This window comes from Hemicordylus capensis, chromosome 17 (genome assembly GCF_027244095.1).
Source record: "Hemicordylus capensis ecotype Gifberg chromosome 17, rHemCap1.1.pri, whole genome shotgun sequence".
Lineage (NCBI taxonomy): Eukaryota > Metazoa > Chordata > Lepidosauria > Squamata > Cordylidae > Hemicordylus > Hemicordylus capensis.
Genome location: NC_069673.1, coordinates 12,569,044 through 12,593,991, shown reverse-complemented (window position 1 = coordinate 12,593,991; position 24,948 = coordinate 12,569,044). Strand labels below are relative to the sequence as shown.

General features: G+C 48.3%; 1 protein-coding gene across 5 annotated transcripts in view; it reads left to right on the top strand.

Moving 5' to 3' along the window:
- Nucleotides 1-24,948, top strand: part of SETX (senataxin) — a 52,747-nt gene that overhangs the window by 13,331 nt on the left and 14,468 nt on the right. For all 5 annotated transcript variants that reach the window (XM_053281665.1, XM_053281663.1, XM_053281664.1 and 2 more), the window contains 13 exons: nt 1,054-1,228; nt 2,707-2,905; nt 4,388-4,497; nt 5,428-5,647; nt 6,821-6,940; nt 11,616-11,787; nt 12,424-12,514; nt 13,988-17,848; nt 19,207-19,309; nt 19,622-19,798; nt 20,260-20,489; nt 22,749-22,916; nt 23,933-24,089. In XM_053281665.1, coding sequence (XP_053137640.1) covers nt 1,055-1,228; nt 2,707-2,905; nt 4,388-4,497; nt 5,428-5,647; nt 6,821-6,940; nt 11,616-11,787; nt 12,424-12,514; nt 13,988-17,848; nt 19,207-19,309; nt 19,622-19,798; nt 20,260-20,489; nt 22,749-22,916; nt 23,933-24,089 — 5,782 coding nt within the window. In that variant the 5' untranslated portion in view covers nt 1,054. The remainder of the gene's footprint in view (nt 1-1,053; nt 1,229-2,706; nt 2,906-4,387; nt 4,498-5,427; nt 5,648-6,820; nt 6,941-11,615; nt 11,788-12,423; nt 12,515-13,987; nt 17,849-19,206; nt 19,310-19,621; nt 19,799-20,259; nt 20,490-22,748; nt 22,917-23,932; nt 24,090-24,948) is intronic.

The following is a 24,948-nucleotide window of genomic DNA, read 5'->3' as shown; positions in this document are numbered from 1 at the left end:
TTATTACAGTCTATGACCAGCACAACAAGGAAATAGAATAGAACATATAACACAGTTATAAGAACATAATACCACTTATATCACAATGCCCCAGGGTATATTACGGAAACCACCACAAGGACATTATGGGAGTTGTAGTCCACAGCGTCTGGGAATCCCTGTGAGAGGGAACACCGTGTGTGTGTGTGTGTGTGTGTGTGTGTGTGTGTGTGTGTAGAAAAAGAAAAAAATGAAGTACAGATTTAAAGGGAATATGAATTACCTGCTTTTTGTTGTAACCTTATTCACTGCTGAATAACCGTGAAGCCACCTCCAGTCCCAAAAGGCAGTATGGCTCTGGGAACCAGTTGCAGGGGAGGAACAGCAGGAGAGAGGGCATGTCCTCAACTCCTGCCTGTGGGCTTCCAGCAGCATCTGGTGGGCCACTGTGAGAAACAGGATGCTGGACTGGATAGGCCTCCTTGGGCCTGATCCAGCAGGGCTCTTCTTATGTGAGGTGGGATCACACTGTCACTATTACTGAATCCACTAATTCAGGCAGTGGGGGCGGGAAGTGTGACTTTATCTTAGTAGAAAGTTTTACAAAGTTTTTGGTGTTCAACATTTGGGTAAGCTCTTCCCATAGTGTCTAATCAGATTTCCCTTTTTAATACACCTGGAAATTCAGTAATCCCCCAAACTTTTGGTTTAAGATGAGAATTGAGGTGCTTTACACTTTATTTATGAACAAATGAATGAATGAGTTTCTATACCACCTAATATAGAGATCTCTAGGCAATGTACAGGTTAAAACATAATATTAAGACTTGTGATAATTCATTGTCTTCTTCACTTCAACTCCCCCCCCCCCGCCCCACGCCGCTCTTTATATTTAAATCAATCAAATTTATTACAGTCCATGGCCAAAAAAACCCAAGAAATAAAAACAATATAATACAATAAAAATATACAGCATCAAAAGAATAAATTACATAAAGACTGAGTTACAAGCATGGTAAGGTCATACACAGCTAAGTTTATCTCGTCTCTTTATACCTTTATCAATCTCTGCAGAATGACTCCGTGTTGCTGGTGCACATCGGATTCCATTGCTGACCTCTTACTCCGCTATGCCTCCAAGTCCTTCCTCCCCAGCCAGCTTGCTTCAGCCAACGACGACCTCTGCTACTGCCTGGAATGTGTGGACGAGTATCACAAAGCAAGGGATGCAGCGCCCTCCTTGCACAAGGTAAGTGGCTCGGTTTGTGCCCTGCTAGAGACTCGAGTTTTGGGCGGTACAGAGATACGTTAAGTCAATAAATGAATGCCCCAGAGATGTGCCTGGCAGACTGGAGAGGTGTAGCTGTGGGGGAAGTGAAGCAAGGCAGATGGATGAGCTGTGGGGAGAGGAAACAATGACACATTTTTTAGGAAGAAAGGAAGCCGCCATATACTGAGTCAGACCCTTGGTCCATCTTGGACCTTTGTTCTGTCTAAACAGACTGGCAATTGGCTTCTCCAAGGTTGCAGGCAGGAGTCTCTCTTAGCTAGAGTTGCCATTGATCGATTGATTGATTAAGTGCCGTCAAGTCGGTGTCAGCTCTTAGCAACCACATAGATAGATTCTCTCCAGGATGATCAGTCTTCCACTTGGCCTTTAAGGTCTCTCAGTGGTGCATTCATGGCTGTCATAATCAAGCCCATCCACCTTTCTGTTGGTCGTCCTCTTCTTCTCTTTCCTTCCACTTTCCCCAGCATTATGGACTCCTCAAGGGAGCTGGGTCTTCGCAGAATGTGTCCATGATAGTTTGAGCCTGGTCATTTGTGCCTCAAGTGAAAATTCTGGATCGATCTGTTCTATGATCCATTTGTTTGTTTTCCTGGCTGTCAGTGGTATCGGGTTTCATCCAGATTTTAAGCATCTCACCCAGATTGCTTAGTGCACCCAGATTTGCCCGGATTTCATCTTGCTTGCTTGCTTGCTTTGTTTCTTAAAAGCTAAACTCTAGCCCTTGTAGAAGTGGAGTTATGGAGCAAAGCGTGCAGTCACTCTTCTGCCCCAAAATTATTTTCAAGCCAAATTACATAATATGCAAATTAGGCCCCCGAATATGGAAAGCCAGAATATGGCAACCCTACTCTCAGCCCTGTCTTGGAGATGCTGCCAGGGAGGGAACTTGGAACCTTCTGCTCTTCCCAGAGCAGCTCCATCCCCTGAGGGGAATATCTAGCAGTGCTCACACATCAACTCTCCCATTCACATGCAGCCAGGGCAGACCCTGCTTAGCTAAGGGGACAAGTCATGCTTGCTGCCACAAGACCAGCTCTCTTTTAAAGGCTGGCCTTCTCCTAAGAGCCAGGCTGTCAATGTTCTTCACTCCCGATTCCTGTTCTGGACATCCTTCTTCTGATGCTGTCATGCAGTGTTCTCTCTAATTTTTTTCATCAGAACAATTAAAAACTCTGAAAACCAGGTTACAGCATTAAAACAATTAAAACTAATTCAAAACCCTGGAAGGCCAGGGCGAACAGATAGGTTTTAAGGGCTCTCCTGAAGAAAGAATTCAAATTGCAGATTTCTTCTGGGAAGCCAATAACATCTGGAGACCCAACATTGAGAATTCTTGGTGTAGACAATACAGAGCTAGGTGGACCCAATCATCTGACTTAATATAAGACGGCTTCCTGTATTCTAGAACTCTGTTGACTTTGTTGCTCTAACTTCAGGTCCTGTGGGAGTTGGAAACCACTCGCCTTATTACCCACTTTGAAAAACTGAAGGTGACTGAAGATGACCTCTACCTTGTGGAAGAAGACAGGGAGACCCCATTGCCCTGTTACACGGGCCCCGACTTTGAGAAACACCTCAGAATGCCATTACTCGAAATCCTGAAGTACCCATATCTGCTGCTTGATGAGCGTCTTTGTGAGTATCTCGGGCATATGGCTGGATGGGGCCCAATGTTTTCTCAGCATAGAAGTACATGGACACTGCACTGGAAACCAGTTCCAACACATCAGTGCTCTGGGAATACAAGTGAAATGTTAGGCTGACCATTTTGAACACGGGTACATGTTTACCCTCTCCACTGAGGACAGAAGCAATGGGTTTATTCAACAGAAAGCTAGATTAAGGTTAAACATTACGAGAACCTTCTCGTCGAGCTATCTGTGAATACAGGTGAACCTTGCCATTTATTTGTTTGTTTGTTTGTTTGTTTGTTTGTTCGATTTTTAGACCGCCCTTACAAAATAGCTCAGGGCGGTTCACAAACATCAAAGACCCTTTAAAACAATGTAAGAGCACTGGAAGGCAAGGCCGAATAGGTAGGTCTTTAGGGCTCTCCTAAATTCCAATAAAGAATTCAAATTACAGATGTCTGCAGGGAGCACATTCCACAGTTCAGGAGCGGCTACAGAGAAGGCCCGCCTCTGAGTCGCCACCAGATGAGCTGGTGGCAACTGGAGCCGGACCTCCTCAGATGATGACCTCCAAGATAATTTCTGGCCACCATTTTAAGGAAAGGAGCAGTTTTGTGGCTCATTGAGTTAAAACAACAACAACAAAAAGCTCCCGTTGCAAAAAATCATGGGGAAATAACAATTTTAGACCTCTGGGGGGCATTATTGGACATCTGCAGACCCGTGAATCACTGTAGGACACTTTGTTCCCATTATTTCTGCCCTCTTTCGCCTTTTTTGGGGGGGGTGTTTTTTGCAGCCTCCGGGAACCTAACTCCCACCCCCAATCCCATTGACTTAATGCCCTGTTACCCATGGTTCCATTATCCGTGGTTGTAGTGGAGAACGGAACCCCCGTGGATAACTGGGTTCGCCTGTATGGGATTTCAAGACACACATTTTGTTTTGCCTCCCCTCTGCCCTGCTCCGGCCACACACATTCTAGTGGAGAGGAGAGTGTCAGTGTAGTTCCGTAGACTTCTTCAAATTGTGGATGAACTTTTAAAGCTGCATCGTTTATTGTATGTATGTGTATTTGTATTTGTTTATTTCGGCCCAAGGCCAGCATAGCATTGTTTATTGTAGGCATCGGTGTGTGAGAAAAACAATCTATGAATGTGATGTTAGAGAGATAGTAGACTGTTCCATGATTGAATAAGTTGCCTTGGGAAGGTCTCTCCTCTCTGGGCAATTTTCTGGAAGATCCTGATCTTCTCTATTGATCCCTTACAGAAATGCTCTATTGAATATATCCTATCTTAGAGATGTGGTCCATATAAAATAACTCTCCAGGGTTATTTAAACTCGCCAGGGTCATATAAAATAACTCTCCATTCTTGTTGAGTGGTCTTTGGCAGCAGCTTTTACCTTACGGAGAGAGGTTTGTTGTCTTCGCCTCGTGGCTAATCCACCTGCTTAACCATGGTGTTCCTTGCTGGGATTGTAGGTGAGCTCTGTGTTGAGGCGCTGTGCAAAATGGAGAAAATGAGCTACTCGTTTCAGGTGGTGGACAAGCACCCCGGGATCTACCTGCTTATGGTGCACCCCAGTGAAGTGGTGAGCATTCTTTAAATTTCCTTTTGCTCTTGTAGGGCTGAACTCTGAAATACAGGGGGACTGCTGCCCACCCCTGAGATCAGCCCGGAGCCTGGCATACCAGCACCAGCTGTTTGTTGTGCATACATGGCGGGGCCTTCTTGGTGATTGCCCCTAGGCTCTGGAATGCCCTTTCCAGAGATGTTTGTACTCTTTACCATTTCAGTTTTCTGCCACTGCTTAAAGACCTTGCTGTTTTCCTAGGCTTTTAATGTTTAATTGGATTAGGGTTTGCAGTCATCTGCTCTCTTACGTGGAGTGTTAAGTCTTGGACTGGGGAGACCCAAGTTCAAATCCCCACTTGTGACTCTGGGCCAGTCACTTCTCTTTCAGCTTAACCTACCTCAATTTCTTATTTCAGCAGGGAGCCCGGTCCAAAGCTAATGATCTTAGTAATTACTGATGACTAGTGGTAGTGTTAATGAGCTTAGTCGGGGTGTCAGCCGTGACTATCGGTCTGGGGACTGGTTTGGAAGGTGAATGATTACAAATACGATGAATATTTATATGCTGCTTTTCCACAGAAGTTCCCAAAGCGGTTTACATAGATATAAACAATCAAACAAAGGGCTCGCAATCTCAAAAGCAGTGGGGGCTCACAAAAGAAAACAAAACTCAACATCTGGCAGAGACCAGCAACAGCCGCTTGAAGGGATAGGGCCACGGATAGGGGCCGTTGCTCTCCCCCTGCTCAATACAAGAGAATCGCCACTTTAAAAAGGTGCCTCTTTGCTCAGTTAGCAGGGGCTGGCTAGGTGAATGATTAGAAATAATGATCCCTGCCAGCAGCCTGCTTTCTGCCTCACTCATACGCTTCTTGTCTTGCCTTAACAGTGACCTTTGTAACCTTGTTTCCTAGTGGTAATTCCTAGTGTCTCCCCACACCCATAGATTCGCCGATGGGCCATCCTGGCAGCCAGGAACCTGGGGAAGGTGGACCGGGATGACTACTACGACATTCAAGAGGTGTTGACTTGCTTGTTCAAAGTCATTGAGTTGGGCCTCTTTGAAAATCTGGATATTTATAATTCCTCAGAATTCGAGAAGGGAAAATTCATCCTGTTGCCTTCCCACCTGTATGACACCCGCAACTACAAAAACTACTGGCTAGGTGAGTAGTCTTTCTGGAAAAGTCCACGTTTTATAACATAAAAATGAATGATTAAAATTAAAATTTTAGTGTGAGCTGAGCTCTCGGCTTTTATGCTGTCGGTGTATATAACTGAACTGTTCTTAAAACACAGTCCTATTTTGGAAAGAGAAGAGTTGCATAAACTCTTGTTTTTTGTGTTACTGTTTTATATTGGTTTTAACACTTTTTAAATAGAGATATGTTATTTTTATATTTAATATTTGTAGTTTTAATTTGTAATTGTGCGCTTTGGGATGATTCTAATGAGAAGCGGTATAGAAATGAACAACCAATAAATAAATAAATTAAAACTGCAGTAATATCTTGGTTGAATATTCAACTTCAGTTCAGCTTAGTACAATTTTAATGAGCGGTGATCTTACGTGCTTAATCCCACCCATTAAAAGGCAGCTGAAACAAAATTCTGTGTGGTGCTTTTTACTGATTTGGTTAGCATGCCATACAGAGGAGACAGAGGCATCTATCAGCTTTGAAGCCGAAGAACCCGACACTTGGCCCTGGTGTGGTGGCTAAGAGTGAACTGCAAATCAGGAAGTCCCTGGTAAAAAAAGATCTTACTTCAGTCAACAACTCACTGATCCAGACCATTCTCACTTCAATGCAGAGCATGGCCTCGATTGCACTGAGCTGAGATTGCATTGGGCTCCATGCATGGGGCGGTGATCTTTAGTGCAGATCTGGCTTCTGTGACAAACCTGGCCTGCAGCAGCAGTATTCAGAACCACCATGAAGTTGCTTCCTTTCCTGGTGCATTATAGGACAAGATCAGGAAAGGGAAAGGTTTGCTTCTCTGAGGATCTCACTGCCCCCAAGGTCTTCTCTCACTGGGATGGGCTTGCATCAGGGTTGGGGTGTAATTAGGCACAAGCCGGTGTGGGGGTGGTATCCAACCTTCAGTTTCATGGGGTGACCCTTGATTCTGGTGTTGTGAGAGAGGGAGAAAAACTTCTCTCTGTCCACCCTCTCCACTCCATGCATCATTTTATACACCTCTATCGTGTCTCCCTGTATTTGCCTCTTTTCCAAACTAAAAAAAAAACACCCCTCTGGTGTTAAGCCAGAGTCTTGTTTGTTTTTCTCATAGGTTTGATTGTCTTTTCCTTCTAAGAAGTCTGGTTCTTTTCCCCGTAGGCATCTGTATGTTGTTAACAGTGTTGGAAGAGCAGGCGATGGAGTCGTTGCTGCTTGGCCCGGACAAGCAAATTAACTTCGTGCAGTCCATAATGTCTACTATGGAGAAGCCAGCCGATGGTAACTCATTGCTAACCATGGGGGAAGAAAGATAAAACCAACAAAAATTAGACTCTGTGCCCCCACTTCTTGGGGGCGAGACCTTTCCTTTGTTCCTAATGAAATCATTTATTCGGCATACGTGCTAAGCAGTGCCGTGTGAAGGCAGAAGCTAGCTAGTATTCGCAGCCCTCTGTTTTCTATTAACAATTGGAACAGAGGCAGCTGCCGTATATGCCTCGATAGTTTTGCCTATGGGTGTCGTCATATTTAGTTTTATTTTTCAACCCCCTTCCTAATTATGTGCATCCATTTTATAAAGGGAAGACGAAGAGGGAAGATGAAAAGGAGGTTAAGAGGGACTCAAGGGTGGAGCTGCAGTTAGGATAGCCATGGAGCCTAACTAGTCTCAAAGCTACCAAGAAACAGATCCCAAATCTTTCCTATCTTGGGGTGTTTGGATTGTATGGAGACGTGCAGGGCAGTGTTCCCTGTAACAGGGATTCCCAGATGTTGTTGACTGTAGTTCCCAGAATCCTCAGCCAAAGGCCATTGAAGTGGGGGGTTCTGGGAGCTGTAGTCAACAACATCTGGAAATCCTTGTTACACAGAACACCGGCGGAGGGTATTTCTCTTCCTTTGAAATTTGGGTTCGTAACTCTTTTGAGGACATAGCCACTTCTGATCAAAATTCTCGTAATCAGAGACTAATAGCAAACCACCTCGAGCAGTGGTTCTTAACGTGGGGTCCTCCAGACGTTGCTGAACGGCAACTCCCAGCATCCCTAGCCATTGTGGCTGGGCATGCTGGGAGTTGCAGTTCAGCAACATCAGGGGGACCCCACGTTAAGAACCACTGACCTAGAGCCTTTGGAGTCAGGCAGTATATAAATAAAATAAATAAAATAAACACCTATTATAAAAGAGTATCTGTAGTTCACATCCCCTTTCCTACAGAAGCTCTGTTCTGGCTGCTGCAGGCTAAAAAAAAAAAAAAAAACCAGTGTATCTGTGTTAAAAGCTCTCTGAATTAAAAATGACTCATGCCCCGATGTTTAATATCTTCCATTAGAGCAACAGTTATTAAAAGCAGCTTGCTTTGCAGGCTGCTGTTCTGGTTTGCCGGCCCTTTATAGATTCCCGTATTTTCTCACATCTGCCAGATGGGAGTTGTGTGATCATTATTTTTTTAAAAAACACGCCACCACCCAACTTCTCCAAATATGATTGCAGCTCTAACAGGGTCATATTTCCCAGTATCTGTACCTTGCCAGCTGTGTGGGAGGGAGCGTTCTGCATGGGAACGTGGTGTGGGTCAGCCAGACAGGGAGAGAGACGGAGCAACATCCGAGGCGACGAGTACTCTGACTCTGGACTCCGAAGCCAAGGTTTAATCTGTGTCTCAGAAGCCCTTATCTCAGACTAGCGTTGTAGCATATCTCAAGGACCTAGGATGTGCTCCTGGGCAGAGTTCTAGACGTGCTGGAATAGGAGCCTTGTAGTATAAAATAACCAGTGTGCTGTAGTGGTTGCAATGATAGACTAGGACCAGGGAGACCCGAGTTCAAATCCCCGGTCAGCCACGAAACCCACTGGGTGACTCTGGGCCAGTCGTTTCTCTCCCGGCCCAACCTACCTCACAGGGTTGTCACGAGGGGGAACATAACCCTACACCCCGCTCTGAGCTCCTTGGAGGAAGAGCGGGATAGAATTGCAAATATATGCATAATTTGGTCCCAGCCATGCTGAGGTGGTGGAGGAGGAGATGAGGAAGGAGGACACTTTCGTCCTCCCTTCCTTGGAGGCCTTCCCCTGTTGGGCACAGCCCTGCTGGATCAAGCCCATCTGGTCCAGCATCTTGTTTCCCACAGTGGCCCACCAGATGTCTCCCAAGAAGCCCACAGGCAAGAGCGGAGGGCATGCCCTCTCTCCTGCTGTTGCTCCCCTGCAACTGGGATTCAGAGGCATCTTGCCTCTGGGGCTGGAGGTGGCCTAGAGCCACCAGACTAGTAGCCACGGATAGACCTTGTGAGAAGTTGTGGCGAGACCCGGAATTGAGACGAAGCTCCTTGAAATTATAACGCCTCTTGTAACTGCCTCTCTTTTGTTGTGCGATGCTTTGTCTGTGTTGGGCTTTTCCCAGCCTTGGAGGCCCAGATGCATCACCCATCGTTGTATTAATGTTGTGAGCCAACCCGAGCAGGAATGTCCTGGAGGGGCGGTGTATAAATATTGGAAATCAATATTGGAAATCAATATTGGAAATCAATAAAATAATACACGAACCCTCTCTCCCGCATCTCGGTGTTACGGCAGTACAAGGGTGCTGGGGTGGGCATCCGTGTTCCCTCGAACAAGGATTCCCAGATGTTGTGGACTACAACTCCCAGAATCCCCAATCAAAAGCCATTGCCGCTGGGGAATCTGGGAGTTGTAGTCAACCACATCTGGGAAACCCCTGTTCGAGGGAAAGGTTGTGAGCCTTTCGGGGGAACCGTGCCCACCATTCCCGATTTCCCCAAGGAGGGACTCCTGACGAGTTTTGCAGGAGCTCCACTTCTTGTCTCTCGAAACATTTTGAATATCAGAGTCTTAAAACACTTGTCCGTATAAAATATGTCTGGTGGCAGGCTACTGCCTCTTGTCTGCTTTCTGACTGTCGTGCTGGCGTAGGCACTGCTACCACTAGAGCGAGAAGACTTAGCCGAAGGAAGGAAATGAGTCTGCTAAGCAGCTGTTGTGAGGTGTGCATGTGCCCCTTCCTCCGCCCACATCAAGGATGCACATAGAAAGCCGGAAGCAGTGCTTTCTTTTGCAGCCAGAGACTGCAGTGCCTTGCATTTAGTGCTGCCGTCGGCAGTTCTAAAAGTGGGCTTTAGCGATGCTTCTAAAGAGAGCTGGTCTTGTGGGAGCAAGCATGCATGGTCACATTTGCTAAGCAGGGCCCACCCCAGTTTGCATTTGAATGGGAGAGTACACCCGAGTGCTGTCAGATATTTTCCTGAGGGGATGGGCCCACTCTGGGAAGAGCATCTGCCTGCTTGCACGCAGGAGGTCTCCGGTTCCCTCCCTGGCAGCATCTCCAGATAAGGCTGAGGGAGACGCCGACCTTGAAAAAGCTGCTGCCAGTCTGGGTAGACAATACTGGCAAGATGGACCGACTCAGATTGTGAGAGTGTGTGTGTGTATGTGTGTGTATGTATGTATGTCTGTCTCTCTCTCTCTCTTCCCTTAAGTTTACAATTAAAATCATTTAAACATTAAAATCATTAACATTGAAATCATTTAAAACCCAACACTGGAAGTATTAAAACTATAAATCTATTTAAAAGCCTGGGTGAATTAAATTCGTCTCCAGTGCCTTTTTAAAAGTTGCCAGAGATCAGGAGGCTCTTATCTCGACAGAGAGTCCATTCCAGAGCCCAGGGGCAGCAACGGAGAAGGCCCATTCCCATATAAGACGGCTTCCTATGTTCTGTGCTGTTCTGCTTTACAGCGATTTAGTGTATTTTCTGCTGGTTGCTGTTGAACTGGCTGCTAGTTCATCCTGTGCACATGTTGACCTCCCGTGTCTCGAGATCAACAAGATAAAGAATGCATAGCTTTGGACAATAAGCTTCCTCCCGCAGATGTATAGGGGTCCCTATAGAAGTATAGGGTCATCGCTCTCAGTTCTGATATCTGCCACAGCCACCTGGAGGTCCTTTGCGGGCTCCACTATGAACTTCCCAGCGAGGGACTCTGTCTCTCATGCCCATTTTGTGGATGCGGGGAGTGTAGCCTGCCTGCCCCCAAACCAGCCACTAAGCCTGTAACCAGCAAAGGTAGTAACTGGTAGTCTCAGGGTTGATTCTCTTTAGCCTAAGAAACCTGGATTCAGCTCTCACACTGCTTTGAACTAGTTTTGGGCTTCATAGAAAAGGTCGATGGGGCAATTCCAAGGGTAACGGAGTCAGGGCAATCCCAAGGGTAACGGAATCAGGCATGCTGCCACTTTTTCAGTGGCTGCAGCCATAAGCAAATTTTCAAGTTGATATTATGTATATCCATGAGCAACAGAAACTTTAAATATTGTACGTAGTGCCTGAAACAAGCAAAATACGTTGGCAATGGAATTGGAATTCTTAGACATAGTTTCTGATTCTGTTACGCACATCTTTTGTATGTTTGAGACACTATAATATGTAAGGGTTTTGTAAGAATATGGCCTTACAGTAGGAGATATTGTCTTGCTTGTGCTTATATATAGTATTAACTTGACAAATCGCTTATAGCTACAGTTATTGAACAAGTATTGACCCTCAAGATGCACCAGTTTTCTTGGGCATTTAACTGAAATTAATTTTTAAACCGTTTGATTTGTTTTTATCGTATGAGATTGTTTTAATTTTGTGAAATTTTAACTATTTTTGCTCTGTTTCTTATCAGTGTTTTGAATTCTGTACACCGCCTAGAGATGTACATATAAGGCAGTATAAAGATTTGATACAAAAATAATAAAATAAGTGTTGTAAGACGCCTGATTCTATCACCCTTGGAATTGCCCCAGGGTTGATTCTTATTTCTTTACTTTCTACAGACTTGTTCCTTTGATAGTGAGGGGCGTTTGTGCATGCAGGAAACAGCTTACTGTTTTCCGTCTTCTCTAAGGGCAAGGTGTTCCCATCTCAGAATGGTTTGGGTTCTCTCTTTTTAGATGAAAGCAATGATCCTTTCTGGCCGGCACTGCACTGTTTCATGGTGATCCTGGATAAGCTGGGGTCCAAAGTGTGGGGCCAGCCCATTGATCCGGTCCAGGCGTTTCAGACCATTATCAACAGCCCAAGCTACAAGAATGAAATAAAGAGCATTCGACAAAATTGCCAGAGGTGAGTTCTGACTCAGTATATGGCAGCTTCCTATGTTCCTATGTAGGCACATAGCCTTGTGATGCTGTGTCAAATAAGAATTTCATTCACAGTTGTCTACTGCTATGATGAATAAGAGCAGAGCTACGAAAACAGGCCTACTCCTGTTCTGGGTGTCTGATCAGAAGCACCAGGAAGTGGCTTGAAAATACAGTCCCCGTTCTGTAGAGTGTGACAAGGAAATGGCTTGGGACAGGAAGCGAGGGCGTCATGGGTAGCCCACATTTAGCACATTGTTTGTTTGCAGCGAAAGTGCACAGAGAAATGACTTCTGCAGATGTTCAGAAAAGAATGTACTTGGGAGGGAGAAACCTCCTCAGTCAAGTACTAATAAAAACTTGTCCAAGGTAGTCTCCCATTCAAATGCAAACCTGCTTAGCTAGGGGGACAAGTCATGCTTGCTCCCACAAGACCAGTTCTCCTCTCCACAGACACAAGTGGGGAAACGTTAATGAGTTTGATTACACTGTATTCCACTCAGCAGTTCTACCTCATCCCGAGCTTTCTGGATGGGGCGCACTGTAGGTTTAAATTAATACATCGGGTTCTATGCTGTTCGTTGTTTAAAACCTTTTGGCTTTCTTAATGTTTTTGAAGGACTAAATCTGAGCCGCTGTCTGACTATGGAGACGAAATGTCCAGCTGCAGCCAGCTTGTGTATAAATACCACACTGACAAGCCCAAGAAGGTAACTTTTAGAAGGTCTAGAAGTAGCTGATAGTTTTCCTGGACACTTGAAAGCGTGAGCAGAGGAGCTGAGCTTCTTCTGGTTCTCACAGCAGAAATAATTAGGTAGAGTGTCCTTTTTCGGAGAAGGTGCCCTTCATATTTCTTCAGTGAAAGGCAGTTTGGTGTTCACGGCAGAATTCGGCACCCTTAACCCCTGCCCCTGTGTACCTGTGATGCACACGCTTGTAAGCTCTACATAGGGTTGCCTTTGTCTGTAGTTCAGAAACTTCAGTTAGTTCAAAATGCGGCCGCCGGGTTGGTCTCTGCCTCCAGGGTTTGTTTCTTTGGTTTACATTTATAGCCTGCTCTTCCGGAAAGGTTCAGAGTGGCTTACAGAATTCTTTAGCATTAATAATGCTCTAGCATCAATAATCCTGTTGCAAAAGGGCTCACAATCTTTTTAAAAAAACTAAACAAAAGTTAAAAGCTGACCGGTGGTGGGGGGCATTTCTTGGAGAGACCATATCATGCCCGTTTTAAAACAATTGCACTGGCTGCCAGTCTGTTTACGGGCAAAAGACAAAGTGCTGATAATTACCTTCTGAAATGGTCACTGGGGCCTGGTTACCGGGGAGAGTGTCTTCTTCAGCAGGATCCCCACCGCACATTAAGGAGAGGTCTGTCTCCAACTGGGGGTACAACTTGGGATTGGGCCTTCTCTAGTTGCTCCTGGGCTCACTGTGTGTGTACATACACACTCTGTGTGTGTGTGTGTGTGTGTGTGTGTGTGTGTGTGTGTGTGTGTGTGTACACACACCCGGGATATATATCCGAGGCTTAAGATCATTAGTAGCCTTTAAATGAGCCCTAAAGATTGTCTTGGTCCATGACCATAAATTTAATAAATAAATAAAGAGCCCTAAAGACACTCTTTTTTATTTATTTTTTGGCGTGACTTCCCGTGACTTTTAAATGGTTTTAAATTTTCATTTTCAATTGTTGGGTTTTTTTTAAAAAAAGGGTTATTTGTTTTGTTTTTATTTGTTCGTGTGAACTACCCAGAGCCATCTGGGTTTAAAGGTAAAGTGTGCCGTTGAGTCGGTGTTGACTCCTGGCACCCACAGAGCCCTGTGGTTGTCTTTGGTAGAATACAGCAGGAGTTCCCCATTGCCTCCTCCCGCACAGTGTGAGATGATGCCTTTCAGCATCTTGCTGTATCGCTGCTGCCCTATATAGGTGTTTTCCCATAGTCTGGGAAACAGACCCGCGGGGATTCGAACTGGCAACCTCTGGCTTGCTAGTCAAGTCATTTCCCCACTGCACCATTAGGTGGCTTTAGGCATTATAAAATAAGGCAGGTTTTCTAGCCCTCGAAAGAGAGACTTGACAGTGGGGTGGTCTAGCGAATTCTCCAAAGCAAGGAGAGTGCTCCCTAAGTGTGTGTGTGTTTTTAACAGTGAGCTAACCCACGGCTTTCTGGCTTCCATTTCAGGATGTGGGCTGGAAAACCGCCATCTGTCCGGATTACTGCCCCAACTTGTACGAAGACATGCAGACGTTGGCCGACATGCTCCAGCACGACGTGGGCCATGACATGCGGCTGCACAACAGCACGTTCCTCTGGTTCATCCCTTTTGTTCACTCCGTCATGGACCTCAAGGAGGGAGCTGCCTACAACGGGGAGGTCATCCACCACCTGTGCTCAGAAATCAAAGACGTATTCAACGAAGCCATCCAGTATTGCGACAAAGCCTCCGAGTTCTTCATCTGGATCCTGCTGTCGGTGATTGAGCTCCACCACAACAAAAGCTGCCTCCAGTTGCTGTGGTTCACCTCCCAGAAGTGGGTGGAGGCCATGGTGAAGTGTGCCAAGCTCCCGAGGACCGTGTTTGCCCGCAGTGTCGACAGGTCGTCCCGGAAGGCCCCCAGGCCCCCGGCGACCATATTGTCTCAGGGATCTGACTCGGTGCAGTCGGCATGCATGAAGCTGATCCGTAGCCTCCTGAAGGAAGGCTACCAGCTGGGGCAGAAGGCCGTGTGTGAGCCGTTCCTCAACAACCTCAACTTGTTTGTGCGCAGCGGGGCGGGCCACAATGAAGGCTGGCAGCTCAACCCCCAGGAGACACAAGAGCTCCAGGCGTCTTTAAAGCAAGTGCTAAGGAGCATCAAGGATAAAGCATCACATCCTTCTGCCCATGGGAGAAATGCTGCCGTTTGCCTACTTCCTTCATCCCCTCTCACAATCAAGCAGGAAAAAGGAGTGCAGGAAGCCAGAAGCACAGTGAATATGTGCCTTGAGCCGCAACTGCCCTATTCATCGCCGTTAAGGAGGGATGAAGTTGACCCAGAGGGGAGAAGTAGTGGTTTGGGTGAGATGCGTAGGGAAGCCTCTTCTTCAGACCAACCTCTTAGCAGAACCTCAAGGTTCCTCCTGGACATCAAACAAGAGCCAGAAGACCTTTCAATACAGGAAGGCATCAATTTGGGCTGCTCCAGGTTAGCAAATGAGCCGAAGGATGCCCTGAAAAAGGGAGCTGACTGGACCTCGAAATTAAAGCAGCTTGTTACAAGTAGTAGGAGAGGAACTGCCACTCTGGGGCCCGCAGCTGAAAAGCCACCGTCCGCCAAAGGTGGAGGTGGTGGTCTGGAAGGGCAGGGGGGTGAAAACGGGGCAGCTAGCTGTAGCAAATTAAGCATGGGGTTGGGCAGACCAGAGGGGAGGCCAGCCAGTGCTTTTCCGGTCAACCCACTCTCAATAAAGCAGGAGCCAAAGGACACCCCGATGGAATTCACAAGCTGCCCGAAAGTCCAGCGTGCCTTGGAAGGAAGCAGCAGTGATGACGAAGATTTGGACAATGTCCCGTTGACACAGATCCAGCAGACGCTGATGATGAAGAAGAAGAAATCTGCCACTGCAGCCAACCAGATGACCAATTCTCAAATCGATAGAGACCTCTGTAAATTGTCGTTAGCCAGCTATGCCAATGTAATCAATTTCCCTGTTGACTCAAGCCAAGAAAGCACCATGTGTTTTCAGGACCACATTAAAAGGAAAGTCCGGGGAACGGTCCGAAGTTGGTCTGATAAACCGAAAGATGACTTGCCGTCTCGCGGAGGCAAGCCGCCCAATCCAGTCATTGTTATTTCTGACTCTTCTTCAGATGAGGATGAAAAGGATAAAAAAGAAGAAACCACAAGTATATGTCTCAAGAAGCGATCTAGCCCCCTTCTTGAAAGTGCCCAGGAGCCGTTGGCTACCTCTAGTTCCCCAGTGCCCGGTGAGGAAGGCGCGTCACAGTGTTTTGAGTTTGAAACTGACGAGGAGATCTATTCCGCCTGGCTAGATAGCCAGATGGATGAGAAGATGGTGGAGGAACCAGGTCCTCCCGTGAAAACATGGAGCTGCAGTAAATCTCCTGATGCAGAGACCATAAGGCAAATAAATGACTGGGGTTATGATACCGACTACCTCGGGGATGATGTCACTGAAGAAGCAGCAGAAGCTCTTGAGCAACAAGTGCAAAACAGTAAAACTGAAAAGCAGCAGGTACCAAACCGCGATAGTAAACCAGAAGCAAGACCTCGTGCATCAGCTGATGAAGAAACATCTGGGAAGGGAAATACGCCCGCTCGCCCCAAGTATTTCACAGAGATGCGTGCGAATGATGGCGAATGTTCCCGGCTCAAGGATTCAGCTCTGCCTCTTAAGTCCACATCTGCTGTCCAAGGTTCTTCTGCGAAGCCAGGGAAGGTTTCAGTCAAATCCCAGCGGATTAAAGACGCTCATAAAAGTCCTATGAAGAAAGTTTGCAAGCCCAATGCCGACAGCAAAAAGCTGCCGCAGACGGAACCGGTTCGATCTGCCCCTGCTGTGATCCCACAAGTGAACGTTCGCCGGCGTCCGTCCCCAAAGTCGGCGGTGGAAAATCTTCACCTGAAAAAGCTGCCTCGTAAAGCATACGATCTCTCTCAGCGTTCTCTGGACTCGGTGACCGAACTGCGCGAGCATGGCAAAACGGCTGGCAAGCTGATTCCTCTGCAGAAAAGAAAGTCAAAATTGATACCGGCTCCACCTCTTGTTGGTAGGAACAGGAAATTATTCGCTCCCAAAGAACATCAGTTCCACCGGCAGTCAAGACCCAAAGAGAGGGAGAAGGGGGGGTGCGCTCAAAAAGGAAATCCTGAGGCTCGGGCTGCAAAAATCGCCAAACCGCCAGATCCAAAGCCGTGCCTTCAGCAGCCTGCAAGCAGGGTGGTGGATGAAAATCGGAAAGAAGGGACCAAGCTGCTAGCAGCGAGAGAAAATGCCTCCAGCAGTGAGAGAAAACCGTTAAGGCAAAGCTCATTGGAGAAGGAGGATGTCCAACCGTCACCCACCTTTCCGATGAACAAGAAGTCTTCGTTGACCAGACAAAACTTGGCCAACTCTGACGGGAACATCCAAGAGAGTACCACAGTTGTTCCTAGTCTTCTGGACACTTTGTGTCCTATAACGGAAGGTAGACAGACCAACTCTGTGGTCTCATCCGGTCCCTTGTCTCACCCTTGTGATGAGGGAGCCATTTCCAAAGACAGCATGTCAACATCCCGTGGGGACATTGAAGAGGAGGAGGAGGAGGACGGCTTGTTTTTAACGCAGATGGACCCGGCAGACATGGAGCTGTGTTCCCAACTAGACATAGACATCGAAATAAATATCCCCCAAAGCCCGTTAAGTATTGAGATGTGCCGGCATGTCGGTTGTACGGAAAAGGCGGCGTCCGGAGAGGCCCACGGCAAGAAGCATTCTGCTCGCGACCCCCCAGAGCACGTCTTTGCAAAGCCCTCGATGCCTGCCAAGCTCTCCACAACCAAAATCTTCAGCTCCAGCAGTTCCTCGCGGAGTGCCAACCTCAGCAAGGAGCTGGCGATCACTTCAAGGCCCCCAGCGCCACCGAAGAACAAATCGGACCCCGCCAAGGCCACTGCCTCCAAGCCGGACGCTTTCAGGCCCCAGACCCCAACGCTGAGGAGCATTCTTCGGCCTCAGAATTTGAACCACGGCCCCCAGTTGCAGGCGATGCAAAATGCCCAGAGGGCGGGGATTTCCAAGGTAATGCCGGCCCTTGGAGGCCGTGCCGAGCAAGAGGCCCGCCCCTCCTTCCCCCAAAGCCATGCTGGGCAGAGAGACCACAAGAATTTCATCCGAGAGGTCCTGAAGTGGAGCTATGACATGTTTGCCAACTTCGGCCGTCTCGGAGCCCCAGATAACCTCACCCAGCCGATTGTGGGCTCGGTTCCGGTTCAGTTTCAGGACTACAACGACTACTTCAAAACGTTCTTTTCCTTAATGATGCTGAATGCCTTTGAAATAGTAAGTGTTGCTCTTTCCAGGCTAGGTGCCGCTGATTCAAAAATACATCCCTGTTTCAGTCAGTGAGTCATGTCTCATTGATTTCAGTGGAGCCTTATGACGCTCCTGTCTGCCTGGGGGGAGCGGTGGGACACTGTACGGCCCGGGGACTGACTCAAGAGGGAGGTTTCTGTGTCCTGTATCTAGACGTGTATCTGTTTGAGGGCTCGCCATGGAACCCAGCAATTGGGCCTCAAATAAGACAGTTTGGGGTTTCTTTTTTAAAAGAAGCGATTCTTTTACATCCCTTGTTTTTAAAGCATCAAGCCCTTGCTTTTGAAGACGCAAGGGAGGAGAGCTGGTCTAAAAGAGGAGAGCTGGCAAAGTGCGCCATCAAGTCAATTCCGACTCCTGGTGCCTTTGGTAGAATACAGGAGGAGTTTACCATTGCCTCCTCCTGCGCAGTATGAGATGATGCCTTTCAGCACCTTCCTGTATCGCTGCTGCCCGATACAGTACCAGCCGGGATTCGAACCAGCAACCTTCTGCTTGTTAGCCAAGCACTGTGGTAGCAAGCATGAACTGCCCTCTTTGCTAAGCCGGGCCCACCCTGGTTTGCATTTGAATGGGAGACTACATGTATGAGCACTGTGAGATATTCCCCTCGGGATGGGGGCTGTTCTGTATGCTTGCATACAGAAGGTTCCTAGTTCCCTCCCTGGCAACATTTCCAAGATAGGGCTGAAAGAGAGAGACTCCTAGCCTCTCTAGGCACTTGCCTGAGAGTACTACAGGATCAGAGGAAACTGCCTTATATTGAGCTAACCATTGGTCCATCTAGCTCAGTATTTGGGGAACCTGGAACCTCCTACATGCAAGTGTGTAGATGCCCTTCCTAGAGCAGCTCCATCTCTTCCAGTTTTTAAAGCTGCAGCAAGTTCTGCTGCTGTAGTCTATCTTGGTGTCATATCACCATCCTCTAATAAGCTGAGGTAATTTAGCCTATGACATAGCTGGAAGGATGGAGCTAGGAATCCTCCCTGTAGGGACAGGAGCGCTGCCCATGGGATGTTGGATCCCAGCCTCACTTAGCCATGTGCATGGAAGACGTCTCGCTGCTGCAGATGGTTTTCCTGAGCTCTGCAACACAGTGCCCTGTGCCTCCCAAAAATATGTCCCTGAGGGCCACGCAGCCCTTGGGGACATAATAAATCCCATTATACAATAAGCACTGCGGAGCTCCGGAAGCTCTCCTGCAGCTGGGACTGTTTCCAGCGAATGGTGAGTGAGGATGTCAGGCAGTATATCTCGCTGCCTGCGCGCTCGCGTATGAGAGTGGCAAGAGTGGTGTTTCCGTTAATGCTTCTGGCTTCCCGCAGGTGGCACAAGAATGGCTTGAGAACCGGAAGTCAAAAGAGCAGAGGTCTTTCCACCTGAATCTCCTGAACTTCACTTCGGACTTGCACAAAGCGGATTTTACAGGTGAGAGACTCTTACAAGGGCCGTGAAATGGTAATGTGTGAGGCCGGCCAGAGTTGACCCCGCATGAAGGCAGGGCTTCTCCAAGGTGGCTCCACAGGGGTGCTTGGACTATACCCCCCCTGACCTGTATTCCCTCTAAGAGGGATTCCCAGATGTTGTGGACTATAACTCCCAGAATGCCCAAGCAAAAGCCATTGCAGCAGAGGATTCTGGGAGTTGTAGTCCACAACGTCTGGGAGCCCCTGTTAGAGGGAACACCGCCCATGACCCCCTGCCCCGTTCTTACCGTCTGTTTTCAAATCATTCCTCTAGTGGAGATCTTGGAAAGCGATCTGGACAATCAGGTGCATCCCAAGGAAGACGATTTGGTTTTCTTAACGGTGTCTGAAAAACGGAAGTCCTATTGCGAGGAAAACGAGGCAGACAGCCTCCTGGTGCATCATGTTGGCCTTGTGAGTCGGTTCTCCCCTCCATCGGGCCGTGACACTAGTAAGTTTCCAACTACTGCGACTCATGATCCAAAGGACTGTGCTGCTAATTCTGTGTCCCAAGTTCCCTCCCTGGCAGCATCTCCAAGATAGGGCTGAGAGCGATTCCCGCCTGCAACCTTGGAGAAGCCGCTGCCAGTCTGGGTAGACAATACTGAGCTAGATAGACCAAGGGTCTGACTCAGCATATGGCAGCTTGCTGTGTTCTTTAAGCCCATCAGATCCCCCCATTTCCGGCTAGCCGGGGGATATTTGAATTGCTTTTGGTTAATCGCTCACCTGTAGTGCCGGCTGAATAATGGTTTAGGGCCGTGAAAATAGAGCTGGGATTCGGCCTCGGGCAGGAGCAAACCCACAGCCTGTCGCCACCGGTAGCCATCTTAACCGAGGGTGAGCCGTCTTCTGTGTGATACCCAAACTGAGCGCATCTCCCCCCCCCCCCCCCGCTCTCTTCACAAACAGAGAAGAAGAGAGAGAAGGCGGTTGCCTGCCACCTCTCGATCCAGACGCAGGGGAACCTGTCCCGCATCGACAAGCAAGTCACCTGCGTGGTGGTCAGCTCTCTGGTGACGACGCAACGCCGCTTCCGAGCCCTCCTGCTGCTGGTCCGGAGCCCTCTGAGCAAGCCCATCCTCCAGCCCAGCTGCACCGACTTCTGCCCCAAGGACCTGAGCACGGACTCGGAGAACAGTGTAAGGATGGGAAGCGTTGTCTGAGCTGGGGCTGGTTTTCCTCGGAAGTGGGTTCGAGTCCTAAAGGGTGCAGGTAACGCCCGTTTCCCCCGCTGGTGTGCTGCCGGATGCTGGAGCCGGGTAGAAAGCCGGGCCGCTGAGCGTTGGCCCTCTTGCAGGTGTTGGCCTCGAACTCCCATCATTTTTCTTTATTATTTATTATTAAAACTTTTATACCGCCCTTCCAAAAGGCTCAGGGCGGTTTACATTAAAACACCATTAGAATCAATTGATCATTAAAACAAAAATTATAAAACATAAAACAATAATTAACAATTAAAAACATCATACAACAACAATTAAATATTCATCATCCCTGGCTATTGGCCACTGTGGTGGAGGTGATGGGGATTGTAGTCCCAAAACAGCTGGAGGGCTGAAGTTGAGCAGCCTGGCTGTCAGCAACCACCACCACCGCAACAAATATTTATATACCGCTTTTCAACAAAAGTTTCCAAAGCGGTTTACGTGGAGAAATAAACAAATAAGTAAGATGGCTCCCTGCCCCCAAAGGTCCCACAAGCTAAAAAGAAGCATAAAACAGACACCAGCAACAGTGTCCGTGCTGGGGGTGGATGGGGCCAGTTACTCTCCCCCCTGCCAAATAAAGAGAATCACCACTTTTTAAAAGTGCCTCTTTGCCCAGCTAGCAGGGGAGAAATCTGTGTAAATAAATTATAAAGAAGAGACGCGGCTCCAAGCACAGGGAGCTGAATCCCCGTGTTTGCTGCTGGACTGCTCCTTTTATGCACAGAGAAGTGGGCTCATAAGGACAGAAGAAAAAGCCCTGCTGGATCAGGCCCAAGGCCCCTCCAGTCCAGCATCCTGCTTCCCACAGTGGCCCACCAGATGCCTCTGGGAAGCCCACAAGCTGGGGAAAGAGGGCAAAGGCCCCTTCACTTTGTGCTCCCTAGTACCTGGTGTTCAGTGGCATGCCCTCTCTTATGCCGACGGAAATTGACAGCTGTCCAGGCGGGTAATGTCGACATTTGGTAGCCATCGCCACATCTGGCAGCAGCACATTCCATAGTTTAACTACGTCTTCTGTAAAGCGGTGCTTTCTTTTATCCGTCCTGAATCTCCCAGCATGTAATGTCATTGGATGCCCCTGGGTTCTAATAGGACGAGAGAGAGAGAGAGGAAAGTATGATGAGAAGCACTGTTCCCTCTAACAGGGATTCCCAGACGTGGTGGGCTACGACTCCCAGAATGCCCAGCTGCAATGGCTTTTGCTTGGGGGTTCTGGGAGTCGTAGTCCAGAACATCTGGGAATCCCTGTTGGAGGGAACACTGATGAGAAGGGAGGAAAAGGGAAGGAGAACAGGAACAATTATTCGCCTCCAGTCTGGTGGCTCTAGGCCACCTCCAGCCTCAGAGGCACGATGCCTCTCAATACCAGGTGCAGGGGAGCAGTAGTAGGAGAGAAGTCATGCCCTCCGCTCTTGCCTGTGGGCTTCTTAGGGGCATCTGGTGGGCCACTGTGGGAAACAGGATGCTGGACTCGATGGGCCTCCTTGGGCCTGATCCAGCCGGGCTGTTCTGATGCTCTTATATACCGCTTTTCAACAGAAGTCCTCAAAGTGGTTTAGACTGATGTAAATAAATACATAAAATGGCTCCCTGTCCCCAAACGTTATGCAGTCTAAAAAAAGAAACATAAGAAAGATACCAGCCACAGCCACTGGAGGGATGCTGTGCTGGCGTAGGATAGGGCCAGTTGCTCTCCCCCAATAAACACAGTCATCCCTTGCCAAGCACCAGAGTTCTGTTCCAGGAAAACTTCGCAATTGGCAAATTCGCGGTAGACGGGCCATTGAAATCAATGGCAAACAGGGGGTTAGGGAGATCGCGGTCGCGAAAGGGCAGCAAAATACTGCTAGAAATAAAAAGAGATCCCCCCCAAATCACCAGGAGTGAGTAAGAGGAGTTTAGAGGACCCCCCAAAATGAACCCCAATCCCCAAAAATGATCTCTGACCCCCAAAAACCACGAGCCCCCGCTTGGGAAAAAATCTCGCCAAACCTCAGATACTCCGGTTGCAGTTGGCAACCATTTCCCGGTCACGGATCCTCAGTTAAATCTGTGATTGGCGAGGGCTGACTATAAAGAGAACCCCCACTTTAAAAAGGCGCCTCTTTGCTCAGCAGGGGACTCAAAGAGGGCTCTTAGCAGCCGGATGGGTTGCCCGCATGACAGGGGGTTCCGTTGTCTTCCTTCCAGGCTTATTACATGAAGGAATTCAACCGAGACCAACGGAGGGCCATCGATACGGCTTACGCCATGGTGACCCAGCAGCCTTCCTCGCCCAAGATCTGCCTGATCCACGGGCCACCTGGGACCGGGAAATCAAAGACGATTCTTGGACTCCTGTGCCGCATCTTGAATGAGGTGGGTGAGGTGGTGACCCTGCAGGTACTGGTCCCGTGGGTCTCGCTATGATGCCGCAGCAAATGTCACCTCGTGTTGACTTACGCCGGAGGAGTTTCGAGAAGTGCACCAAGTCGCCCCTTTCTGCTTCCGCCTGGCCTTTATAATTTAATTGTCGCCTTCTTTAAAGGAGGCCACCGAATGGCGCAGCGGGGAAATGACTTGATTATCAAGCCAGAGGTTGCTGGTTCGAATCCCCGCTGGTCTGTTCCCCAGACTATGGGGAACTCCTATATTCAGGCAGCAGCGATATAAGAAGATGCTGAAAGGCATCATCTCATACTGTGTGGGAGAGGGCAATGGGAAACTCCTCCTGTATTCTTCCAAAGAGAGCCACTGGGCTCTGTGGTCGCCAGGAGTCAAAACCAACTCCACGGCACACTTTACCTTTCCTTTCTTTAAAGTGTGTGTGCGGCGGCGGGGATGGGGTGGGGGGGAACTGGCCCTGCTCTTGTGCCTTGAGCAGCTTGACACTCAGGAATGGGGCAGGGAGAGCCGGTCTTGGGGTAGCAAGCATGTCCCCTTTGCTAAGTAGGGTCTGCCCTGGTTTGCATTTGAATGTGTGAGTGCTGTAAGATATTCCCCTTAGGGATGGGGCTGCTCTGGGAAGAGCAGAAGGTTCCCAGTTCCCTCCCTGGTAGCATCTCCAAGATAGGGCTGAGAGAGACTCCTGCCTGCAGCCTTGGAGAAGCCGCTGCCAATCTGTGCAGACAATACTGAGCGAGATGGACCAATGGTCTGACTCAGTATATGGCAGCTTCCTATGTACTTCTCCTCCTCCTCCAGCCCCAGCATCCATCCCGCAAAGCCTCCCCTCCCACATCAGGAGTCATAAAGTTAAAACCAAGTGGCAATTGGCAACATCTTCACAGCCTTTGGTCTGATCTCGGAGTGTCTTAAGTCGAGGGCTGCCTGGTGTGTATGTCTGTCTCCAGATCACACAATATGTCTTTTTCTTTTTTTAAAAAAATCGCCAGCGATCGGGGAAGGAGAATCCCGTGCAGAGTCTGAATGCCAAGATCAAGCGGAACCGTGTGCTGGTTTGTGCCCCGTCCAACGCGGCTGTCGACGAACTGATGAAAAAGATCATCCTTGTGTTCAAGGAGAGATGCCAAGACAAGGCGAACCCTTTGGGTACTCACCTCTTTCCTAACCCCCGTCTGTGCAATTAGCTGTCTGGAGGGCGGAGCGTTTAGTCCAGTGGAAGTGGTGCAGTGTTGAATGGGTTACACACTCTGCATAGGTTACTAGGAGTCTTGCCCTGCCTGTGGCTGACCTCCTCAGAGCAGGTCCCTGTGAACCCTTTGGGAGGAACTAGAGCCCTGTGGAAGTGGCTGACTCTCCAAGACACCTAGAGCAGGGATTCTCAGCGTTGGGACCTCCGATGTTATTGGAATTCATCTCCCATAATCCCCAGCCCCAGTGGCCTTTGGTTGGGGATTATGGGAGTTGAAGTCCAAAAACATCTGGGAACCCAACGTTGAGAATCCCTGACTTAGAGTACCTAATCCTAGAGATTAGACATGTCTAATCTCCGTAGACACGTTTGCCTGGTGCAGGCTGCCTTATACCGAGTGAGACCCTTCGTCCACCTAACTCATTGCTGTCTACATTGATTGGCCTACCTGGAGAAGGAACTTGGAACCTTCTGCTCTTCCCAGAGCGGTTCCATCCCCTGAGGGGAATCTCTTCCAGGGCTCATACATCAAGTCTCCCATTACAATACAAACCAGGGCTGACCTTGCTTAGCTAAGGGGACATGTCATGCTTGCTACCCCAAGACCAGAAGAACTAACCCCAAGTTCTAGGAACTTGGAGCCTTCTGCATGCTGGAAAAAGTATAAAAGTATGAAAAAGTAGAAGTATAGGGATTCCATTTTAGAAAGCTTTCCAGGAGCTTTTGCAGGATGCTCTACACATTTACAATATTTTTTGCCAAATGCTTTAAAAAAAGGAAAGAAAAGAAATAGTGTGATCAAATACAGGTGGATGT